The following is a 22575-nucleotide window of genomic DNA, read 5'->3' as shown; positions in this document are numbered from 1 at the left end:
AATGAATGAATTCTCTATTTGTTTCTTTTAGCCTCTATTAACCTGACATTCAGACTATAATTCACAATTTCAAGCACATCATAGTCCACACACAATAAAATTTCATGAATAAAATTTAAACGAAGTGAACCAGTGGGAAACTTCTAATATGTGGTGGATGGCAAAAGAAGTGTTATAAAAATCAAATGAAAATGCTAGTTCTCCTGTTCCAGCTTTATTCTTCCCAGTATGTAGTAGAAAAAATACTTGCTTTTTGATTAAGACCCTCTTAGTCGTTTTACTTTAGCTGTGTAAAGAGGTTGTCGAAGTCATGATGTGAGAGGGCAAATGGCTCCTCAGACAATGTCAGCATGTTATGTTTGAAACGTGCTTCAAAAGTCCTCTCTAAATTGCGTGATTGGGCACACTCACAATCACAAAATGTAGAAAATATGTTAAGACAATGTTCCTTTCACTCAACAGTTAAAAGAGAAAATTACGAGAATGAAGTGGATTTTTTTTAGACCTTTTGTGAAACAGCATTAGCCTTGGAATGCAGCAAAAGCTTTTCACAATTGCCATCAAAATGCTTTTCAGCGGCATTATGGTCTGTGGAAAATGATCCCTCTTTTAAGCTGATGCGTGGCACAGAGACCTCTGATTTTACTTACAAAATGTCCACGGCTGACTTTTCCCACACATAGAAAATATTCTCTGAATCACAAAAAGTCTCCAAAGCATTTTTTCCTCTTCTATATAATATAAATTGAAAGTGAGCTATTTTAATATATGCGGAAGTATGCTAGTGTTGCCATTTTCTAAAGCCACTTGTAAGCTTTACAAAATAAACGCCTAAAAGCTACATATCTGGGATTCCCTTAGTTGATACCTGATACATTTAATTTTTTGCTTCTCTTGTGCTATCTGGGTTTAGGCTGTTAAATAAAATGCAAAGACTAAAAAAAAAGTAAGATAACAATATTTCATAGACATCTTGTGGTGCTTCATCTTTGCATGGTAAGCCCCAACTTGAATGGAGATAAAGCGAGTTCAGTCCGATAAAGAAGTCATGGCTCAGCATGTAAGTGGAAATGTTGCATGCCTGTAGTGCTCGCAATCACTTCAGTGCTCAATTCTCAGCAAGTCTCTTCGAGCAGACATCTGCGGCATTGTAACCTCCAGTAACCTCTGTACAATTCCCACTATTGTCTGAAAATGTTGGTGAGGGTGGTCAGCGAGACAGCTTTTAATTTTTTTACCTTATCAGTGACCAGTCATGATTCTTATCCTGCTGGGCCAGGAATATTTAAGACTGAGATGTTATATCACGGAGGACAAGAAGTTCTCGACAATCTGTCCTCTCCCTTTCATCAGGTGGCCTTAAAACTGTTGGTTGGACTACACTGGCAGCTCAAGGACAATCTTATGCACACACATTCACAGATATCATACATGCACAACCCACTACTTTCAACGTCATTGCCGGTCCTCATCCACACCCGCGTACACGACTGCCGCTGTGGAAGTGGCGGGACCTGACTATTGTCAGCGGATTAGGGCTGCCCACCCCCGCCCTCTCAGCCATCTACAACTTTTTATTGGTGCATGTGCAAGGATTTTTTTTTCCAGGCTTGTGCTATCCCCTTGTTGGGGGCATGGCCGAAATCTAAATTTTTTCCCCCCTCTTCCCTCTCCCTCATGTCCCCCTTTTTTTTCTGCTCTGATTCGGAGAGCTCAGTGTTAGCGCATTCCGATGGGCCTTGCTATCTGTCTTGAAAAATTTGTTCTGCAAACGTGCTGTCGGAATGGCTCAGTGTTTGTACGCTCTTACTACAGTTCCCATGATTCTCAGCCATGGAAGCAGTTATAGTTTTGTTATGACTCTAATGCAAACGAGAACGAGTAAATAAATAGGAAGCAATTTGAGGTTCTTTATTAGGTCTTCCTATGAATTGCTATGACAACTTTGTTACCTGTTGACTGGAGTATAAAGTATAAGTAAAATGGGGTTGGGATGGGACCTGTGTAAAGGAAAATTCACCAGAATTCAGGACACAAGACTCCAAACTGGGACTTTCCCAGTTAAATCTAATCTAAAGTTTCCCCCTGCAGTCAGAATCATCTTTGAAAGTGAATACTTTGACGAGCCAAACTATCACCGCGGATGTTTCAATGTACCATTTGCTGCAATTGAGTTCTGTCCAATGGTTTGACCTGTATTTAAAAAGTTTAGTTTGTTTTCAGTGTTATTTCAGTTCAGTGTTAATGCAATTAACAAAAAAGGAAGTTATTAACTCATTTTATCACCAGGCTGCTATGCCGCTTGTCAATCAGTGGCAGATGCTAACAATTTTATCGGCCACATTCAAGCATTAAAAACCAAATGCTCAAAGAGATCACACTGTTGGCTCGTCACTAGAGCAGAAGTGTATATCCGTTTTTTTGTTGCTGTTGTTGTTTTTTTTTTTAACCAAATGTGTAAAAGAATAATACAACTTAACATATTTGAACATTGAAAAATGCTGGAATGGCCATTCCTTAGGTAATGACCATTTAATTGTGAAGCTTTCCAAAAGAGGACAGGAGATCTGAGGGGTGAAAAGGTCATCTCTGCCTTGTTTTTGCATGATGACAAAGGAACATTTGTGCATGGCTGCTCCAATGCAAGAGACGCTTCCCGGGCTCATCTTAAATCCATTCTTCTTGTCTCACCTCCCCCCGAAAAGGCTAAGCATTTAATCAACCCTTTACAGAATGCCATTCCCTTTGATAACACATCAGAATCTAATTTTGTTGCATCACCTTTTTGAATAAAATTGATTTTCAAGTAGGTCTACTCTATAACAAGGAATTATGTCCAATTCCTCCTGTTCCAAATGGGCTTTTAATACTTTTTATGAACATGTGATATATATGGATCGAAACAAAGGGGACAAAATGAAAATGCAGATTCATCCCAAGTGCTCACAAGCTGTCCATTTCAACTGAAGCCTGTCTAATCACCTCAAACAAGGCCTATTGTTCTCCACTCCATCTCACTGGGTCAAACATGGCCCTCTAATCCATTCCAATCCTCTCCTTTGTCTTCTCACATACATCATATAGATTAGAGATGGGCTTTTGGCTCAAATTTGTTCATCAGCCAGAAAAATGAATAATATATTGTCGATGGGATACTGTGCATTTATAGTATTTTAATGAGATGAAACAATCTCTTTGAATGTTCTGAACAATTCTAGTCTCATTTTGAAGCTTGTCGTAACAGATTATGGAGATCTATCTGAGGTTGCAACGGCTTTTAATTACTTTTGAATTACTCCAATCCTAAATATACTAAAAAAATAATAAATCAATGCAACATATATTTTTATTAGGAATATTCAAAATGTTAGACCAGTATCAGTACAAACAGTCTAGTAGTCATGACACAGACATTAAGTATCGATACGTCTACTTTTGATACACAAAATTCCAGAAAAGTCTCTTACAAACAAGGACCTATCCAACATTAAACCTAGTGACTTCCTCTCAATGTAAACCTATTTGTGACGAACAAAGATTTGCTCCGATTGAAAGATAGATGCCAAGACAAATGTGATCCACGGCTTGCAATGTCAATCGTCATAGTGCAAAATCATCTTTACGTCAACTGATGTTACTTTATAAGTTGCGCAGCAGTAGCCCGAGCTCACCAACACTAGTCCCACTAGCTCATTTGTCAAATGATTTTCATGACGCTAACAGAACATTTATTTTTGAATATTCTGTTTTTGTAGCGGTTTTTCTGTCAAATGTAATCTTGCGATTTAGACTACGATCTAACGTGGGGCCAACTCTACCCCAAGGAGTTGCAGCCAAGTAAAATACTCTATTTTGTTTGCCTCCATTTCTTCAACAGAGAATACTCTCAGCAATAAATTAGTCAGTGAATAGAAATTGATGTAGACAGACACATGATCATTAAACCACAAATACATTATCAAATTTTTTGTCCACATTATAAAAGTGTTGCCATTTTCAGGAAACTTAGACGTGTGAGTTTTTTCCGTTTTCTTACTCCCTCAAGAATGGACAGCAGATGATATAGACATTGCAAAGACGGAAGGGGATTTGCTATGACAGCTGGACATACGATGTTTATTTGTGGTGATCTTTCCTCGGACTAAGTGTGAAAGGAATCCTCGTGTGTTTGCGTGATGTCTATACCTATTTCTTGCCTTGTCCATCTCTGTGTGAGTGACGGCTTGTCGACTGCTTTGGAGTATGTAACACACATCGGCATTTAATTTTTGGAGACAGCGGGACAGGCCCGTACGGAGATACAGTACATGCGTATACAACCGCCACCACGGTAAGACTGATCCAACACACTGTGTGACTGGGCAGGTGGCAGCTGCACCAGGAAGTTAGCCACAATAGGCCAAGGACTATGGTGGTAACAAGGGCTGCCTGTAATCCAAGAGAAGATCAGGTCATCGTTGACATATGGTTGTTGTATTCTGGGAAAGCAAGAAAAAAAAAAAGATGTAATGTGGAACGTGAAGTAAAGTTGTGGAACTTGAAATTGGACCAAGGCCTAATAGACTTGGAGGAGAACCATTGTTTTTGATGCCATACAAAACCTCAGCTCACTAAGTACCAAATTACTACTTCTCTTTATTCAGGATGCACCAAATTTTCAGGTGAGGAAATTTTCCACTGAAAACAGGAAAAAAAAAACCACATCTTAGGTGTCGAGCTCAAAGACAATGACAATAAAACATGTCGGAAATGCGATAAGACCAACTTCAAAATAATTATACGCAGGCAGGTACATTAGCTTTTTCAGGGGTTACTAATATAAGTACCAAGACGTAATGTTTGGTACGCATCCTTTCTTTCATTAAAAAGTCTTCCTCAATGTCATTCTCAGTGTCACTCCCACATTAAGTGCACTTTCTGTGTGCACTCAGCAATGTCGCGTTATTCAAGCCCGCTTCCTCGAAAAATTTCATGAATCCGCCAGTTGTAGTTTGAGCGCTTGGTGTGGGACCCAGAGGAAAATTCTCCGTCAACTTTAAAGGGACACTGTAAATTATTACATTAATGAGAATGATACACAGCTCAGACAGACAGACACCCCAAGATGCTACACTAAACAAATTATCCTCGGCGTAGGAAGACATGAGACGCATATGCTTGGCTTTATGGAAGACAAGGAGAAAGCAATTAGACAAAACATTGTTCCTGCCGTTTGTCTCACCACCGAGTAAGATGGTGATTAGTTATTGCTACTTGGTCAGCTTGTTTGTTAGCTATAAGTTGCACTACATTCACACGCTCTTTTCATGCTTTGTCAAATAAAAGATGGCTCAAAATGTTCAACACTGGATTAAACACACCAGTTTAATACCAAAAAAGATGCCAATCCTTATTTCTTCACAATTACACGTCACTTGTACCTTGAAACCACTGGAATCATTTGGTTATTTTATGGCACGTCCTGTGATTTCTAAACTAGTTGGTAGAATGTAGATTGACTGTTGTTCCAACATCCCCACTTTGGACAGTTTTCCTGCTCAGATCCTTATGTACTGTAGTTGTAGTTTGTGTCCATTCACAGTATTTCAAAACATAAGGTGGCACTTTAGTTTTGTTGTCATGCACATACATTTTTTTTTCCCCTTTTGTATTTCCTTCTGTGAGATTTGTGACAAAACACACACCACTTTTCAGTGATTTTCTGCTTTAGTACAGACTAATTGATGATGATTGAAATTTAATGTCATGAACACATTTCTACCTTTCATTGCATGATATTTTCTCAGCAAGCATACACCATTAGTGACATTTTGCAGCTATGAGTAGCCTTTCAGCACTCAGGTAAAAATGCATCTACACAGTTCACCTCTGTGTGATAGGTGAGGGTTTAAAAACAATTTAATGCTAAAATGCTACACTATGTATTCAAGGAAAAAAAAGGCATGCCACATAACTGCTTGCTAATGAAAGTTCACAGAAAGCAGCAGAGAATTACTCAGAAGCAAAGCTTTCTCACAAAACACTTAACACTAACTATTGTATGGGCATACAACTAGCACATATTTTAGTACTACTCCATTAACACAAGCCACTGAGTTCCATGTACCTGTCACCAAAACCAATTCGTTGAAATTAAATCCAAGCCTAAAAAGCAATAGCAGCTGAACTTTTCCTTCTTTGTTTAATTTTCCATGCACATCAGATAATTGATGCATGGATTTTATAATAGATTATTTTAACTAAGCAAAGCATTTTAGAGATTTTTTTCTATTTTCTTTAAACTTGTGCTTGGATTAAAACACACACACGCGCACACACACAAACAACAAATAGAGTTGTCACGGCCTTTGGATACAGGTGCTTTCTTTTAAGTGTGGCAATGGTTGAAGTACAGCCGTGGTATGCAAAGTCCACTTTGCAATGATTAAATATTATTTATATCTCTGTGGCTGCCATTGCAACAATGCGCGCATCTGCAAGAAAGGTCTGAATAGAGAACAGTGTTGTAAAAACATGGTTCCGGCAGAGCTTCGATGTGGATTTTCAGTCGACCTAGTTTCAAAGTAGATTTACTCGACTTGGTCAACTTTTCCCCCCAGCTCAATCATATAATACATAAATGAAAGACACTTCATAATACTCCTCATTCACCACATCAGACACTCCTATATTTGATGGTATTGCATTTGGCGGTGCAAATGATTCTTGGAAAGTTGCTTAATTAAACTGACAAAACTTGTCATGTCTCAGCATATCAGTCCATCTCCATAAACAAATATTCTCCCAGCAAAGTGAACCCTAGTTATTAAATAATAGAATTATATGATTCTGTCTTCAAACTCTCATTCAGCAGAAACAATATAACTTTGAAAAACAAAGATCTTCATTTTCGATTGTGTGACTAAATTATCACGTCTCATTATGCATTAAGAAGTTAATTTGAGTCTTAAGTACCAGTATAAAACCCCCAAAAAGTAGTTTAAAAGAAAGCAAGCTATATGATTGCAACTCATTGTCAGGATTTCCATTCCCTTTATATCAAACAAAATGGTTTGCGGGGTAAAAACTCAATGTTGTGGTTCATGTAGCTCATTGATGTATAAATATTAAACATGCTGCTCTCTCTTCAAATACGTGATAGCTTGGTAGTGGTACATTTTCTTCTAATAAGATGCAACTTCATGGTTTATTTGGCTGTCACTTAGCCTTAAACCATCTTAAGTGTGAGTAATAACTGGTCCAGTAAAGCCTGTCAGTGTCTGTTCAGGCACTAACATAAATATGATTTATGTCTAAAAACAGAGGGATGGAAATGTGAATGCCATTTTACCATGACATAAAAACAGGTTGTGACTATTTGACATGATTTGATTTTGTTTTTTCTTGTTTCCTGGAGTGCGGCTTCATTAAGACCATGGTCGAGGTACACTTTGGGCCACCGATCAAATAGGCTTCTCTTATAAATCAGATGTGATCAAACTGCGCTCTCGCCATCCTGATATTAGCCGCTCACTCAGTCAGAAAATCTGCTGTTTGAAAGACTCATGAATTAAAACTAAGGAGGCTTTAAAATATTCACAGGTTCAGCAGATGCAATGCTTCACTTCTGGTTTGATCCTTGGCTGCTGAAGAGAAAAGCTTACGGGCGAATGTTTTCTTAATAATGTGTTTTTTTTTTTTTTTAATGTTCAAGGATGTCAGATACACATCAACCTCAGCATTTATGCTACAAGTTATCAGTGCTGGCAGCATCATAGGTGGACAAAGATCACCTCTTTTACTTCAGTAAATGTGAGAAAGTAGATTCAGATCAGGGATAAGATGGATAATTACTTGAGTCATCCTGTGATTTGCCAGAGTTTTTTTCTTCATGAAGGTTTTAGGATTCTTTCCAACTAGCAAGTCGGCTGTAGCCTTGAGCGCAATGAGGCAAAGGTGTGCCTTAAAAGTATGTTTTTCGGGTCCCTTTAAAGTGTGGCAACTTACAGTAAGTGAAATTATTTTTGTGACCGCTTGATGTTCCTGACATTTTGGAAAGGAGCCCAGTGCAGTGGAAAAAAGTGCACATTGCAGAAACAGTGGTTTTAACTACCTCGGCCAAATTCGATATCATCCTTTTTACAGGTAGAAAATGATGTGCTCTTTGTGTCGTCTTTATTTATACATACCACTTTTTATAATGCATACATAACTGGAAGGATGCTGAGGAGCTCCAAAGCCTTTTGTACAAACTCGCTCTTCTGCCTCTTCTGCCTTATTTGATCCTAAATGTGGGTTGGTGAAATTGAAAGGCTGCAGGTGGTGGAATCACCATTTGGCTGCCTCTGTGTTTAGTAGAATTGACAGGCAGCTGAGTGGTCAAGCTGCTATGGGATATGTGCTTTAGTGGGCTTGATAGGCACTAGTTGTTTTTCGGACTTGTCGCAATGTAACAGGCAGCTTGGTCGGGATGAGGAGTCAAACGCAGATGGTTCACTTCATACATCGCATTGAGCAAGTGGAGTACACAAAGGCTGCAACTATCACAACGATTAATCTGTTCATTATTGACATTTAATCAGATTTCAAAAATATGTTCCAATTTCCATCCCATTATTCAAAATAAAAGAATCAATTCTAATTATCGATTAGCTGTCAATTAATTGATTCATTCCGCTTGCACTAATACATTTGATACACAACCCTCCCCCCAAAAAACAAAATAATTACACCCTTTTAAAGAAAGACCTATATACATTTTCTTTTCCTCTTTGTAATTTCTACTTTACTACTCTACTACTACTACTACTACTACTACTATTTCTACATTAGTATCGATGGCCAATGTCACAAGTACCGATACCTCAAAATGAGGCCTGATACGATCTTTGTTATCGCTACTCGACCCTGCCTAAAAGTGATGGATAAATTCCAGTTTAATATGAAGGAAATGTAACAAATACATTTGAGGTACATTAACTTCTCCTAAAAGAGAAGAAAAAAAAAACAGTTGAGGTAACATGGAGTGCACTACTTGGTTGCAAACTGCAATGGTGATCTTGACAGACCTCCTCTAATTCAACTCTTATCTCTATTGTGTCCATCATAACGTTGGCAATGAAACATTAGATCAGAACATTTAGGAAGATACCCAACAATACAAATCTGGACAACATCACACTGCAAAACACCAATTGATTAAATCATTAACTGTCCCCATATTCGATCAGACACATTTTACTGCACGCATTATTCTTGATGGTAGATAATGAACACACAATACACACATTGCTTTCATTTCCTCTAGTGTAAAGGTCACAAACAAGAATTTCTCTCTGAGTAATATGTCTTTCATGATGACCACGCCTATAGGTGGTTTGGAATTTAGAACTTCTGGACCTTGTTTAGACACTCCCACTGGGACCCAAATGGCCTGATAGGCAATTGAAGCAAGGGAATCAAATATTTGCACGAAGCTGATGCAACTGCTCAAGTGTTAGCTGGTTGGAAGGACTCAGCAGTTTTGCTTTCAACATTGTGAAAACAACCCTCGGACCTGGAATAAATGTTTACTGCAAAGTTTGCATAGCATAATTGCTTCTCTATTAAGTTGGAGGTATGCGGTAAAGTTGAAATTTCAATAAAGATACTCTTAGATCGTTTGCAAGGGTGCATCATAAATCATAAGGCCAGGATGTATTAGCGTCACAATTTTGCACTTTAATAGCATTGCAGCTATGGAGTGTGTTGCTGTCTAATTTATGGTAATAGAGTTTATTAGCAAGGCTCAGCCATATTGTTAGAGACTATGTTCTTTCACTTCACCAGAATGTTTCAAAGTGCTCTTTTAATAATTCACTTTGCTTTAAAATTGTATGACATCCACACCGCAAAATTTACAAATGTGTATTTACACAATGGACAATGTTAAAAACCATATTGGACAATAGAAGAGAACATATGAGTCATTTACAAAACATCCACTTTCACTACTCACATTCAGAGTCCCTGACTGCAGTAAAGTTGAAGATGTGTGGCTTGTTGTTCTGTATGTCAAGCACCTCTTGTACATGACTCTACAGGCACACACTGGATAATGTACCCCTGCTTTGAAAATGAGATTTGCAAATTGGATCCTTTGTAAAGTCTTTTCACATTTTTCTCTCACTCAAATTTAAGAAGGGTTCTAAAAGCAGTCTTTTGAACTGAAACAGACGTTGAAAACTGAGCCACCAGACGTGCTAATTAAATCGATTTGCGCAATGGGCCTTTAGATATTCTGTTGCTGTCACCATCCACCTCGATCACATCTTCTGTGGGTGGGAAGATGAACAAAAGTCTCTCCAACTGCTAGTGAATGTTAAGCAGAAACCGCCATCTATTCCTCCCTGAGAAAATACAACCACTCAAAATAAACCATGCTTTTGGAATAAACATGATAATTAAAAACTAACTTCATATCAGCGATGGGATTTCTCACTCACCAGACCCAAACCTCACAGGAGCAGGAATATGGAATAATTGAAGTTTCCTATTTCGGTGCAGGAGAAACAACAAGCTCAAATTGTTTAGGAGTCCTTGTTGCTATTACACGTTGTCCTCAGGATAGCACAGTAGAGAAGTTTGTATTGGAAAAATAATCAAATCTGTTTCACTTGCATTTTAGTGATATTTAGTGATATTTTTAAATTCTCAATTTAGCATAAAGGATGAAAATGTGTCTTTTGAATAAAATCATGCATCCATTATCTTAAGCGCTTATCCTTACGGGGCTCGCGGGCGTGCTGGCGCCTATCACAGCTGTCTTCGAGCAGTATGCGGGGCACACCCTGGAACGGTGGCCGAGGCACATGAGGACGAACCACTGTATAGTAGTAGTTGTTCCTTATTGCCTCAGTGTGGGGCATCGGGCAGAAATAGTTGCTGTCGCTTCCATCTCCGTAACCGGTTATGGTTTAAGGCGATTGGGTGGTCAGCCCAATGTGCCCGAGGAAACCTGAGTACCCAAGAAACCCAAAGGCATGGGAGAATATGCAAATTTCACACAGGTGTCAAATAAACTGGTGATGGATAATATCTCGGTACGTCTTCACAAATTGACATATGTATTTTTTATTTTTTTTAACCTGGTCTGATTTTTGCAACTGATCAGGTAAACAAAGTATTGTTTTGCTTCCATTACAAATCTTTTTAATCCATTTCTCGCAGATTTTCGCTACTGTGGGGCTTGCTCTAATCACTGTACTATTGAGGCTGTCCAAACATATGTTTAGATCCAGAATTAAGATAAGCCCTCCAACAGCTAATATGTATTTCCTCTTGAAAAATGCACTGACCAAATCCAGACCAAAAACATTTTCTCATTTTTTGTGTGATATTCAGCGGTTCATCTGTCAATAGCAATAGGAACAACATAGTTGTGGTTTGCAGCGTTTTCATTTGGGTTCTGGAGTCGAAAATGAATTTTCAACTATGTATTCTATTTTTTTCTAAGATCAATTTACAAGCTGTTAGGACCTCAAGACTGTACAATTGGTTATTCTTGAAATTGCGGCTAGCTAGCAATGTTAGCTTGGTACAGAAGATTACAGGTTAGTTAGTTTAGTTAACTTCATGCACGCTTGCTTGCAGACAGTAGAGCTGCTTTCCATTTTTCTATAAGTGCTCCATTCTTGCAAGTTTATTGGTGGTTTTATTGTTTACTAATGTATTGAGCACAGACTTTCTGGCTGCAGAGTGAGCGCCCCTTAATCCTAGAATAGCGCCTGTTTCATTGGCCTCTGGAAGCCTGGTTAGAGCCCTATTTCATTATAATCTACCCCGAATCGCTTTTTCTTTCTCCTCACAATCTATTTCCTGGCCCTCCATGTTTTCCCGTGGCCATCTAACCAGCAGGGTTGAGTTATTAATGCCTGGGGGGGCCGGAGAGATGATTTCATTGCGTATTCAGGTATGGCGATGGATGGCTTTCAGACGCAGCCAGGGGAGTGCTGGGAGGGGAGCCTCAGTAGAGAATAAATATACCTGTCACCTGGTGATGTATCTGGCCACACTCGCTGCAATGCAGATCAACCGCTCTCCTCCCCCGGACTGCCTCCACCATTACTCACCCTTTCCCAACCTGGATCCAGCTTCTTCCGACTTGAGATTAAGGTTGCCCGTGAGGAGTGCTGATTTTGGCTCTTTTCCAGGTGTGGTTTGCTTCATTCACATTTGGCGACACAAGCGACACAAGAAAAATGATGTATTGCCCCGGAGGACCTTACTGTTTCTGGTGTTCATTATCGGCCTTGACTAGCTGTTAATTAAGGACAGAGATTAGATTCGAAGGTTATAAATAGCCCGACGGAGACATCCCTTCATATGACTTGATTATTCACCGGTGAGCAATTCTCCATGTTTGGAGATTGTACAGACTGGTTAACGCGGACTTTTGAGCTCCTCAGTGACGTTTGGTGCTTGATGTAGACTAGTTGATAATCGCATGCTTTTTGTCCTTCTTCAGGAAAAAATGGCGCTGCTTTCGGCAACAGATGAGCGCACAGAGTGAAATGAGTCGCTCGCCTTAATTAATTTAAATTGTCTTCTATTTTTGAATGTGCTGCTTGGGTAAGTGAGGTTGAACCACTAATGAGGATGAAAGAAATCTCTAGCTGCATGTTCAAGAGATAGACAGTTATGCTTTTTTGAGAACCAATACGATACCGATGATTAGTAGTCAAAGAGGTTAATAACCACTAAATAAAGAACATATTCATTTGAGTGAAAAGGGAAATATTTGTCAGGGAGCTCACAAAACCATCGTCTCTTAAAATTTTGACTAGAAAACTTAAACAAGTCATTTTCTTTCTATAGTTTTCTATAATAAATAATGGTTTCCAAATTTTCTAGATAACAGAAATGTTATTTTGCTTAACTTTGTTTTACCTTAACCTTGCTGTCCCAGCAGCAAATCATAGGACCCTACTCAGTTATCACTTTAGATTAAAAGCAATTAGCAATTAAAAAAAAAAAAAAGAGAAAGTCTGATTTTGTGCAACTCCTAGTATCATACTCATGTTGGTTAGAATTTTCTGAAGTGATTTTGATAATAAAAGTGACACTACTATTTTAGTTGATGCAAAAATTGGTGTTTTAATAAAATAAATAGGACCATATATCGGTTGACAAATTAAAGTGCTGGACGTATGGAAATACTGTACTATCACTTCATTACTTAATAGTTTAAAAAAAAAATAAACATGAATAACTGTTAGCAACCTTCTTGGTTTCTTTTGTAAACTGTCCCCACCAGTGATGCTATTTTAATGTTTTACCTAAAAAATTAATGCACCAACCTTTTTGGAACATTTTGACATTTCTCAGGAATAGAAATAGGTCGTGTACCTTTTATCTTCCTAACAGTAAATAAAGGGGTCCTCAGGGCAGAAAAAGGACAACCTGAGCAGTCAAAGTACCTGTACTTGGTTTGCTCACTCGTTTCAACCCTAACTGCTGGAGTTGCGCACAAAAGACAGGATCACGGGATGTGAAACCCACCCTTTACAGAAGGTGTAATTACATTTAAAAGTAGAGATTTATCCAAATGAACAGCTGAATAAGATGGTAAATCTAATTGGAAAGGAAAATGTGTCGTAACAACTCAAACGAGAAAGTCATTTCTTTGATTGACGACACTCATAAAACTGGCGAAGCATTTCGTCAATGCGCTGTTGCAAGTACGGTAAATTGCCGTATCCGGTTTCGCATGCAAGATTATATATTTTCCCCTTATAAAACTACAAAACACTAAAAGGTGAAACAATTGTCTTTCCCTCTAGTCATCCACCTGATTTGGTTGTGGTCAGTGTGTTCAACTGTTCCCCTCTGATACCTTGTCCTTGAGACTAGTACTCCCTGATTTATTGGTACAATAAATCTGTTCCTCATTTTCTCCCATAAAAAGCAACTTTATTATGCAGCTTGTTCTTCCTGCAAGGCCTGCCTGGTAGATTTAGTTGTGAAGAGCAAGTCACATAAACTTTCTGTTTGTCTGCGCTTGGCATTTATTCGCTCTGCTAATCCCCACAATTCTCATTGTCAGCCAGCAATAAAAATGGTTTTAGAATCAATATAGAGATCTATCGCACGTTGTGAAAAATGCTCATCGATTCGTACATATCCTGCGATACAAAATGTAGTTTTTGTGCTGAGCTTCGCACTAAACGATGCAGAGATCACTCAGGTAAAAACCACCACTCACACCACATAGGCAGGGAGTCCGAGGCGTTGCTGAGGAGCGGTGTGATTGTCATGATAAACGGCTTGAACGTCAGCTGAGGAGATGACATTCCCCGCCTGCTCTGGCCTTGAAACCCGGCTTCTTTTTTACAGTATGATGAGACTTTTGCAGAAGGAGGTCTGCGGGCTTCATTTACTGAAGCAGCGGGGAATAATATAGTGCCAACATTTAGATGTGTCAGGTCCCATATCACTGGCTGTTCTATTAGAAATGGACCCCATTGCGGGACAATTAACCCGGTGCCCCCAGCAACAGATCTATGCAGTAACCGCCCAGCACCGGCCAATAAATCAAACCCCGAGGGAGAAACCAACACTCTCTCCCCTGCTGGTTACGATTACCCAATGGATCACACTTACATCAGGGTACATTTCAGTTCATATTCCAGAAGTGGACATGCAAAAGTTAGGTGTCACTATCGTGATTAACCTGGAATAAACCTTGGTCAAAGTTTTCAGGACCAAATAATAACGCAAGAACTTTGTGTATTTGTGTATGTGTCTGGAGCATGAACTCACCTTTGTTGACTGGAGGACACCAGCTAACATTGAGAAAGATGAGTCCAGATGGAATTGCCCTTTGATACTACTGCGGCTTCAATTTAATATTTAATACACCTTTATTTATGGAACCAATAAAGTTTGTAGTTCATAAGAAGGTCAATGTCTACTTACAGAGTGTTAAGTGATTCATTTTAAATGGACAAAAGATGGGATTAATAATAGACAGTCATACCCTGTAACTTATGTTAAATGTAGCATCCTTTTCTTTGAACTAAATGGTGGGCTCTGAATCTTTTTTTTTTTTTTTTTAATATTCATTTTTACTAGTGGATTTGGCAGTTCAACTGTTAAACTGTTAAATCAAACATAACTGCATTATGAATTTACATTGATTTTATTATGAAGTAAATGAATTGGATGAACTGCTACAGCCCTGTATGCTTCATTAAAAGTTATATACTTGTAGATTGTGTAAGAAAACCAAACATTAGCATTAAACTGGGGTTATCACTGTCTAATCTTTTGAAATCTATTGTTCTATCTACTGCACATGCACACCTTGATTTTTGAGGATTTTTTTGGAGGGGGGGGGGGGGTAGCGTTATATAATTCATAAGTTATAAGTTATATAATTACCCAAAAAGAAAATCTTGATTTTTTTTCTTTTCTTCCAGTCAGCCTGGGCGATTATGATTTTAATGTGATAATCCTTCCAAACATGAAAGAAGGTTTGATTTAATATAACAACAATTTAGTTTTTTAGTGATGTTAAAACACATTCTCAGATAACAATAAGGTATACTGATTTGAAACCAGTTTTGACATAGTTATTCATAGTTTGTGCAAAAAAAATACTGGCACCTTGTGCATAGCTTACTTTAATTGCCATGAATAAGAAGATAATAACTATCTAAATTATTGCAAAAAACCTCAATTTCACAGTATAGCAAACTTCCAAGTCATTTTTTCTTCTTTTTCCATAACGATGTACTAAACACATTAATTAGATTCATTGCCTATTTTTGTAGTATTAAAGAAAATGCAAATGGATAAAGGAACTATGCAAGGGCCACTGCAGAAATGTTCAAATTTCATTTCTCAAAGACTCCGAAGTATTGTTTGAATATATTTATTTTGGCTGCTGCAAAGTGCTTTCATTTAAAGGCGATAAGACAAATAGTTCGGAATTATGTATTATTTTATCCCTCTAAAATAGATCCACCCCAGCACTGAACAGCAGCCAAAATCCCATCTCCACACTCACAACACAAACAATAGAACACCATTTTACAAACAACTACTTGAGTGTTTTGTTTGCTTTGACAATGAGCATAAAGTGGAGGAAATTATTTTTGTTTCTAAAAATGAATCTTTAAGCACCACAATATTTTGAAGGTGAATTTTTATTTCGGTCATAGTTTATTTTCGTTGCCCATCTAGAAAAGCTTTACACCATACAAGATAATCTTATACTACCTGGAGCGGTACTTGTTTTTCAACATTCATTGCAGGGGATATACTGTGTGTGTGTGTGCGTGTATATATATATAATATATATATATATATATATATATATATATATATATATATATATATATATATATATATATATATATATTTTTAGAGCCCTCAATTTAAGTTGCTTCATTTATAAACATGTCAGGTAAGCTGGTACAACCTGCAAAGTTTAATCCAAGTCAAACATCATCATAATTGTATTTATTATTAAATATTGTAATAATTGTATTACAATTCATACTACTGATTTTGATACGAGAGAAGCTGCTTGCATACTTGCCAACTTATCCGATTTATACGGGAGGCTCATTTCTCCCCCAAATCTGCCGACCCGATGCCATTTCTTTCTTCCACGTCGAAGAACAGAGCTCCGGGTTCTTCATTAATCAAGCTTGGCTGGTATAATATGACGCAATTGAAATATGATCCGATTTGGTTTACTAACCACGACCACCGTTGATGATTCGCCGACTAGTAATATAATTGTTTGCGGCTGGCCTAATATCCAATCGATCCAAGTTTGTCAATTTTATTCCATTACCATCGTCAAAGCCCATTTTCTGTTTTGTATTCCATCATATCAAACCAATCACCACCTAATAGCTGGACGCCGCGGCTATCTTTTACACCGTTTTTGAAAATGAGACATATAAATCCTCAGTGGAGCGAAGCCGCTTTCGTGTTCCTCCATCGCCTGTCATTTATTTAATGGCAAAGTCAAGAAAAAGAACGAGCAGTAATAAAGCCGGGTCACCTTCAGGACCTGCTTGTGGTTATTCCTGTCATTAGCATGTGACATCTCGTGCTGTCCAGCTCCCATTATTACCCAGGCACGCTTTGCCCTTACGACTGCGCTGTTCCGACTGCCCACTGTCATCCTCCCACGGACTAATGTGAAATATGGCAACAGATGCGAAGTGCAACGACTGAAGCGTGATGATCTGAAACCTTGGGGCCATTAAAACCATAGCTATTAAATCTAATTTGAAAATTTGGGCTTTTTGGCACGTGCAAGTTGTGAGGTTGAATGATGATCACTGCTCACCCCAGGGTGCCTTACTTCACCAAATGTTGTTGGTGTTTCTATTTGCCTTTGTTAATGTGCTTTGGGGTGTTTAGTCTCCACTATGTAGTTAGTGCATGTTCCTTCATAATGGTGATTCCCGTGTAGATACCCGGGCTGTAATTACTGCCGCTGTTTATTGATGTATTTTTTGGGAGAGTGTAGTCATTTTACGCATAGCTTCGTTTATTTTTACTTGGAAGGTGTTGCGCATGTGCTTATTGAGCAATCAACTCATTCCGTGGTGAACACAAAGAAATCGCAGTATGGGAGCATAAACAGGTATTAACTGAATCGTTCTGTTCAAGCTGTTCGCTGGCAAGCATTTTTAATAATGCAACTATGGATGTATTTTAGTTTACGTTCTGCTTGTAATGCCTGATTTATGCAGCAAGTTTAGGTTAAAGTATACACAGGACTGAAAAAAGCGTAATGTAATGCCTTTAAAGATTTCACCATCATCAGGGCCATCTCGTGTTGCTTGCCAGAACACTGTTATAACAACATGTTCCATCTTCAAGGAAAGAAAATGTCTTACAAAGACAACATTGCTTTAAAAATGTTTATTTAGCCAAACGTTTCTATTGTCATAATTCACTGTAGAGGAAAACACAATTATATCATTTAAGATATAACTCATTGGAAATAGGGATAGGCCTTTGTTTTAGTTATTGAGTATTCACGGAGATTGCAGATAATGTATAAGTAACTGAAATTTAAGGCAAGCTAAATCTTAAGGAGAGTAAGGCCTTGACAGTAGTTGCCACTATACTCTGGCAGTTTGAGACCTCGCTGAATCATCATCCCTGTCAGAAGGACATTTGTTTTTCAAAGTGGTTTGTCATTGTGTAAAATGAAAATTAGCACTCAAAGTATCAGCAGTTCATATCGATGAGTACTCAAAGATTGAATACTCGTACCGATTAAAGTATTATCAAACGTCCCGAACTGTAAACAATGGTCAGTATGGTATATTGAACTTACATGTGGCTCCCTTTTTTTCAGTGACGTATCTACTGTAAAATAGTTTTCCCGTTAATCATTGCGAAACATTTTTGGATTAAAAACAAAACAAAAACCAAAAACATAAAATGCAGTACTGTACTGTGCCATCCATGTCTGTGTGTTTTCTGGGTCATCTGCGGGAAAATTGTGTCACTAATGACTGTGCATTAATCTAAAAATGACTAAAGTAAAGGCTTACAACATTTTCCTCAGATGTCACTATAACACAATTCAGCAATAAGTTGCTTTATTTGCCGAATAATTTACTCTTAATTTGCAAGCAAACAAACAAAAACTACATGCTTTTTCCAGTTCCGGCATTAAAAAGCATGAGATTAAATTAGCTGATACCTGCAGAACACTTGTCAAAATCTCACTTACTCCCTGAAATGCCTTCACCAACTCATACCTCCATTTGAGAGCCGCCGATTTACTCCATCGCTCTAGATTTAGATTAGATTGGTTTATTTTATCAGATAAGAACACGCGATTTTTATGAGGGGTATGCTTTTTCATGAGATTAGAAATATATGGGATCATTGCTATTCAATGAAAAAAACATGCTCCTTAAATTTGTAAAGGTGTTATTACATCTTTTTGAATGAAAGGAAACAAAAGTAAATTTGGAGATGGTTTTCAATTTAACATGTTGATAGCCAACCTTTTAACAGACTTTTAAAGCCATTCTGAATGAATGGTAAATGAGAAGGGTAAATATAGTCTCAAGATCTTAGCTGTACCACATTGGACAGTAAAATGATCAATATTTGGTCAAAATGTGGCACCGCAGGGATGATCAGAATGTCCCTCTGAAATTAATAGCAGATCAAGGAGAAAGGTACACTGCAGGATACCAACTAGAGTCCATGAAAGGAACTGTCGGAATGTCTTGCAACAACTGCTCAATCCCTGCATGACTTAATCAGAAAATCGACCTTTTCTTTCATGTTAGAGACAAATTTGTCTTTTCAAATGGTAATCCATGAGAGCCTTCAATCTCATTAAAAATGTGTCTGCGAAGACCAACTTGTCATTGGTTTCCAATCCAGACAACTAAAGTTTTCTGCTCATTTGTTCAGCCTTTAATTGTTGCTTTACTAAGTAACATCATTACTGCACAAAGTGGTGTGGTTTAGAGGTTCACACAGTACTTTCATTATGAGCTGCTTGTTTTATGTAAAAAAACTAAACAAAACACAGATAAAGACTTGGCCGCGGTAGTTCTTAAGCAAATCTTCGTTGGAAAGCACAAACAAAAATAATCTAGAAAATGACTATCATTTGATTTAGTTCAATGGCTCCTATATTCTTTTTTTCCCCCAGCTGCTGGCTGCACATTTGAAGAGGATCAAGATCCAAGTTTGTGTGACTTTACACAGGGAGAAGAAGATGACTTTGATTGGCAGTTGTTCCGGACCCACAATTCTCCCAATGCTGCTTCGGACCTCTTGCGCGGTAAGTGGTGTGTTATTGGATTACAAAACATCTCTGGATCCCCGTTTATTTATTTATTTGTTTGTTTGTTTGTTTGTTTATTTATAATAAACAACAGATAATGGAATAGCACAAATGCTCACACCCTCTTACATAACTGTGCATGTAGCTATGTTAAGATTTAACCTATCCTTTTCTGGGGGACTGCAGGTTTCGTGCTAACACTGACTGATGTTTGGAACGTTTTGCAATTGCTTACATTTTCCAATATCTCTGCCACATACCTCTTGAAATTATCGACAAAAGGTAAGAATTGTTTTCATTGAACCAGAACACAGTTTCCCACGTGTGTGGCAGATTACAAAGTGTTTCGGGAGAAAAGTGAAACCAAGGTTGAACATTTTGGCCGGGATTCCAAAATGTGTTTGGTGCAAAACAACATTGCGCTGATTACCAAAATAACACCATAACAATAGAAAATCATGATGGTGATGGCAACATGCTTTTTTTTTCCACGTGTTTTTTTTTTTTTTGCCAGCTAAAACCGGGGCCTTATGCCAGGTAGAACAAATCCGAAAGGGCTAGAAATAGTAGTTGTGATTTCATACAGTCACTAACCCTTTTAAAGTCTGAATGCTGGCAATTTCATTTGTTTTAAATGCCATAAATAAGTGCAAAAACCTGAATAAGCTCTATCTCGGGTCATTCCTTTATGTTCTGATTCTCTTAGAGCAAGCAATTTGGGTCTTTTTGATATAAAAAAAAAAGTTCTTAAAATATACATTACGGTGCTGTTTGAACCTCGCCATAGCCAGTGAAAGAGGGTAAGAATCTTGCCGTAGGGCGGAGTAAAAGACATCTGTGTTTCGTTGCCATTTGGCAAGCCCAACTTGAAAACCGATATCTCCGTGGAGCAAACAAACAGGGAGAAAGTCAGACACAACAAAGAGCAACGAGGAAAATGATTAATGCATTTATTACGGTGGATGTGGTTTATTTACAGTAGAAAGTAAGAAGCGGAAATAATGTCTGTTTGTGTTGTATTGGTCGTACATTGCGGTTTCAGTTAGCCTAACACAATTAACATAACTCTCTTTGTCAAAGCATGGAAATGGAGATATTCCAAATGTCTGAGTGACCTGATTTTTTTAGATAACTTGACTTTAACCTGAATAATGACCACATGCAAACATAGGCCCTTGTTAGCACAAAAGCTTCAGGATTCTGATGGGAATAGTGTCAGAAAAATTCTAATGGAACTATTGCACATGGAGAGGTGCGTAGACCTTTCCTATCCACTGTATTTTTGTGGTTTCATGGTTAGATTCACTGATATCAACATAAAAACAAACCTCAATTATGATGACAGTTATCTGCTAGAGTTTGGAAGAAAAATACATTGTATTGGCAACACTGCAGTTATCTTATTAGAAAAGTGTCTGCTAATCTGCTTTGATTGTCCAGCTTTCATTATGCATCAGCTCTAATGAAGCAGTCACCCCACTTTTGTCTGGTTCCCGCTAAGCACAAGGATAACTTTATGTTAACCAGCCTCAAGACTAATGGAAACCCACATTTTCCTGCCATCATCCTCTCCGCTGGTGGTTGCCAGAGGGAGATGGCATGCATAGTTTATAAGGCGCTTCACCATCCGTGCATTAACAAATTTCTTCTGGGAAATAACAAAAAGAAGCATGTTGTTTTAGCATCCTATGAGAAATATCAGTGAGTGTCCAGCTGTTTGCTGAAAGGATCAACTTCCCTCGGCCAGAATGAACAGTCCATCCGTTTTTAGTGCATGAATTAAAATGGAATGAAATCGCAATTCTTTGTTTTCTGCACATGGGAAGAAAGAATAGAACTTTGACTTAATCTTTCTGATCTAACAGTAAGTAAGAAATAAAAGAGGATGGCCAAGTCATGGTCAGAGTTTTTAATATCCAGAGATTTTTTCAATCCTCTACGACAATATTGACCGGATTGTCCTGTTCTCAACATCTGCTTCCTTGTACTGTGGTACAAATGTAATTCGATATTGAGCGTGACAAATTCCAACATCAACCCAAAACTCTTAAACTGCACCTATAATTTCCATTTTTGTCATCAGCAATGAAGTGTGAATCCGCCTGTAGCTAGCAGCCCATTCACAGCAGGCAATGGGCTAATTAACGCTTCTCCCTTTGGGTTTAATTAAAACTCAGTCTCATGCCAGTTACAGCTATTGAGGGCCTTCTGTGGAGTACAGAGCAAGTTGAATTTGGCAGGTACTAAAATTTGCAAGGCAAGCAATTCTGTGAGCTACATCTTTGTGTCAGTACCGAGGAACCCCCAAGTTTGGTCCAATGGCGGACTCGTTGGTAATAGGGTCTGTGACATTTTTTCCTCTGTCATCTACCGTATCTTTTTTGTTTGCCATTTTGACATAATTGAAGTTGTGTAGGTCTGCTGCTCATCCCACGAAGGGGAAGTCTGTTACTCTTGCTTCACTTTTTCTTGCTTAATCCCCCCATGTTGACTTTTAACCATGTATCACAGCGGACAACCAAGGTGGCGAGGGATAACTAGACTTTATGAGATAAGGCTATTTACATTCCACCCGTATTACTTTGTGCAGCTGAGAAATTTGTGTCGGGGGAAGATTAGTAAACACAGCTAAGACAGCAGCAGTTTGTGGCTCCCAGGAGAAATTAAAAGACTACCATTCCCATGAACAAGGAAAAAAAAAGAAGATAGAATGCGGCAAGGTCTTAATAAGAATGGCCCATTTATCATCAGATTCTCCATTATTTTGA

General features: G+C 38.2%; 1 protein-coding gene across 3 annotated transcripts in view; it reads left to right on the top strand.

The window, feature by feature from the left end:
- LOC148425483 (receptor-type tyrosine-protein phosphatase U) overlaps positions 1-22575 on the top strand; it is a 196495-nt gene that overhangs the window by 35898 nt on the left and 138022 nt on the right. For all 3 annotated transcript variants that reach the window (XM_088410178.1, XM_088410176.1, XM_088410175.1), the window contains exon 2: positions 19673-19804. In XM_088410178.1, coding sequence (XP_088266304.1) covers positions 19673-19804 — 132 coding nt within the window. The remainder of the gene's footprint in view (positions 1-19672; positions 19805-22575) is intronic.

The sequence above is a fragment of the Hippichthys cyanospilos genome, chromosome 3, assembly GCF_059441005.1.
Source record: "Hippichthys cyanospilos isolate Australia breed blue-spotted pipefish chromosome 3, RoL_Hcya_1.0, whole genome shotgun sequence".
In the NCBI taxonomy this organism is placed as follows: Eukaryota; Metazoa; Chordata; class Actinopteri; order Syngnathiformes; family Syngnathidae; genus Hippichthys; species Hippichthys cyanospilos.
Note: the sequence above shows the minus strand (reverse complement) of the source record. Positions and strands in the feature narration are given on the sequence as shown.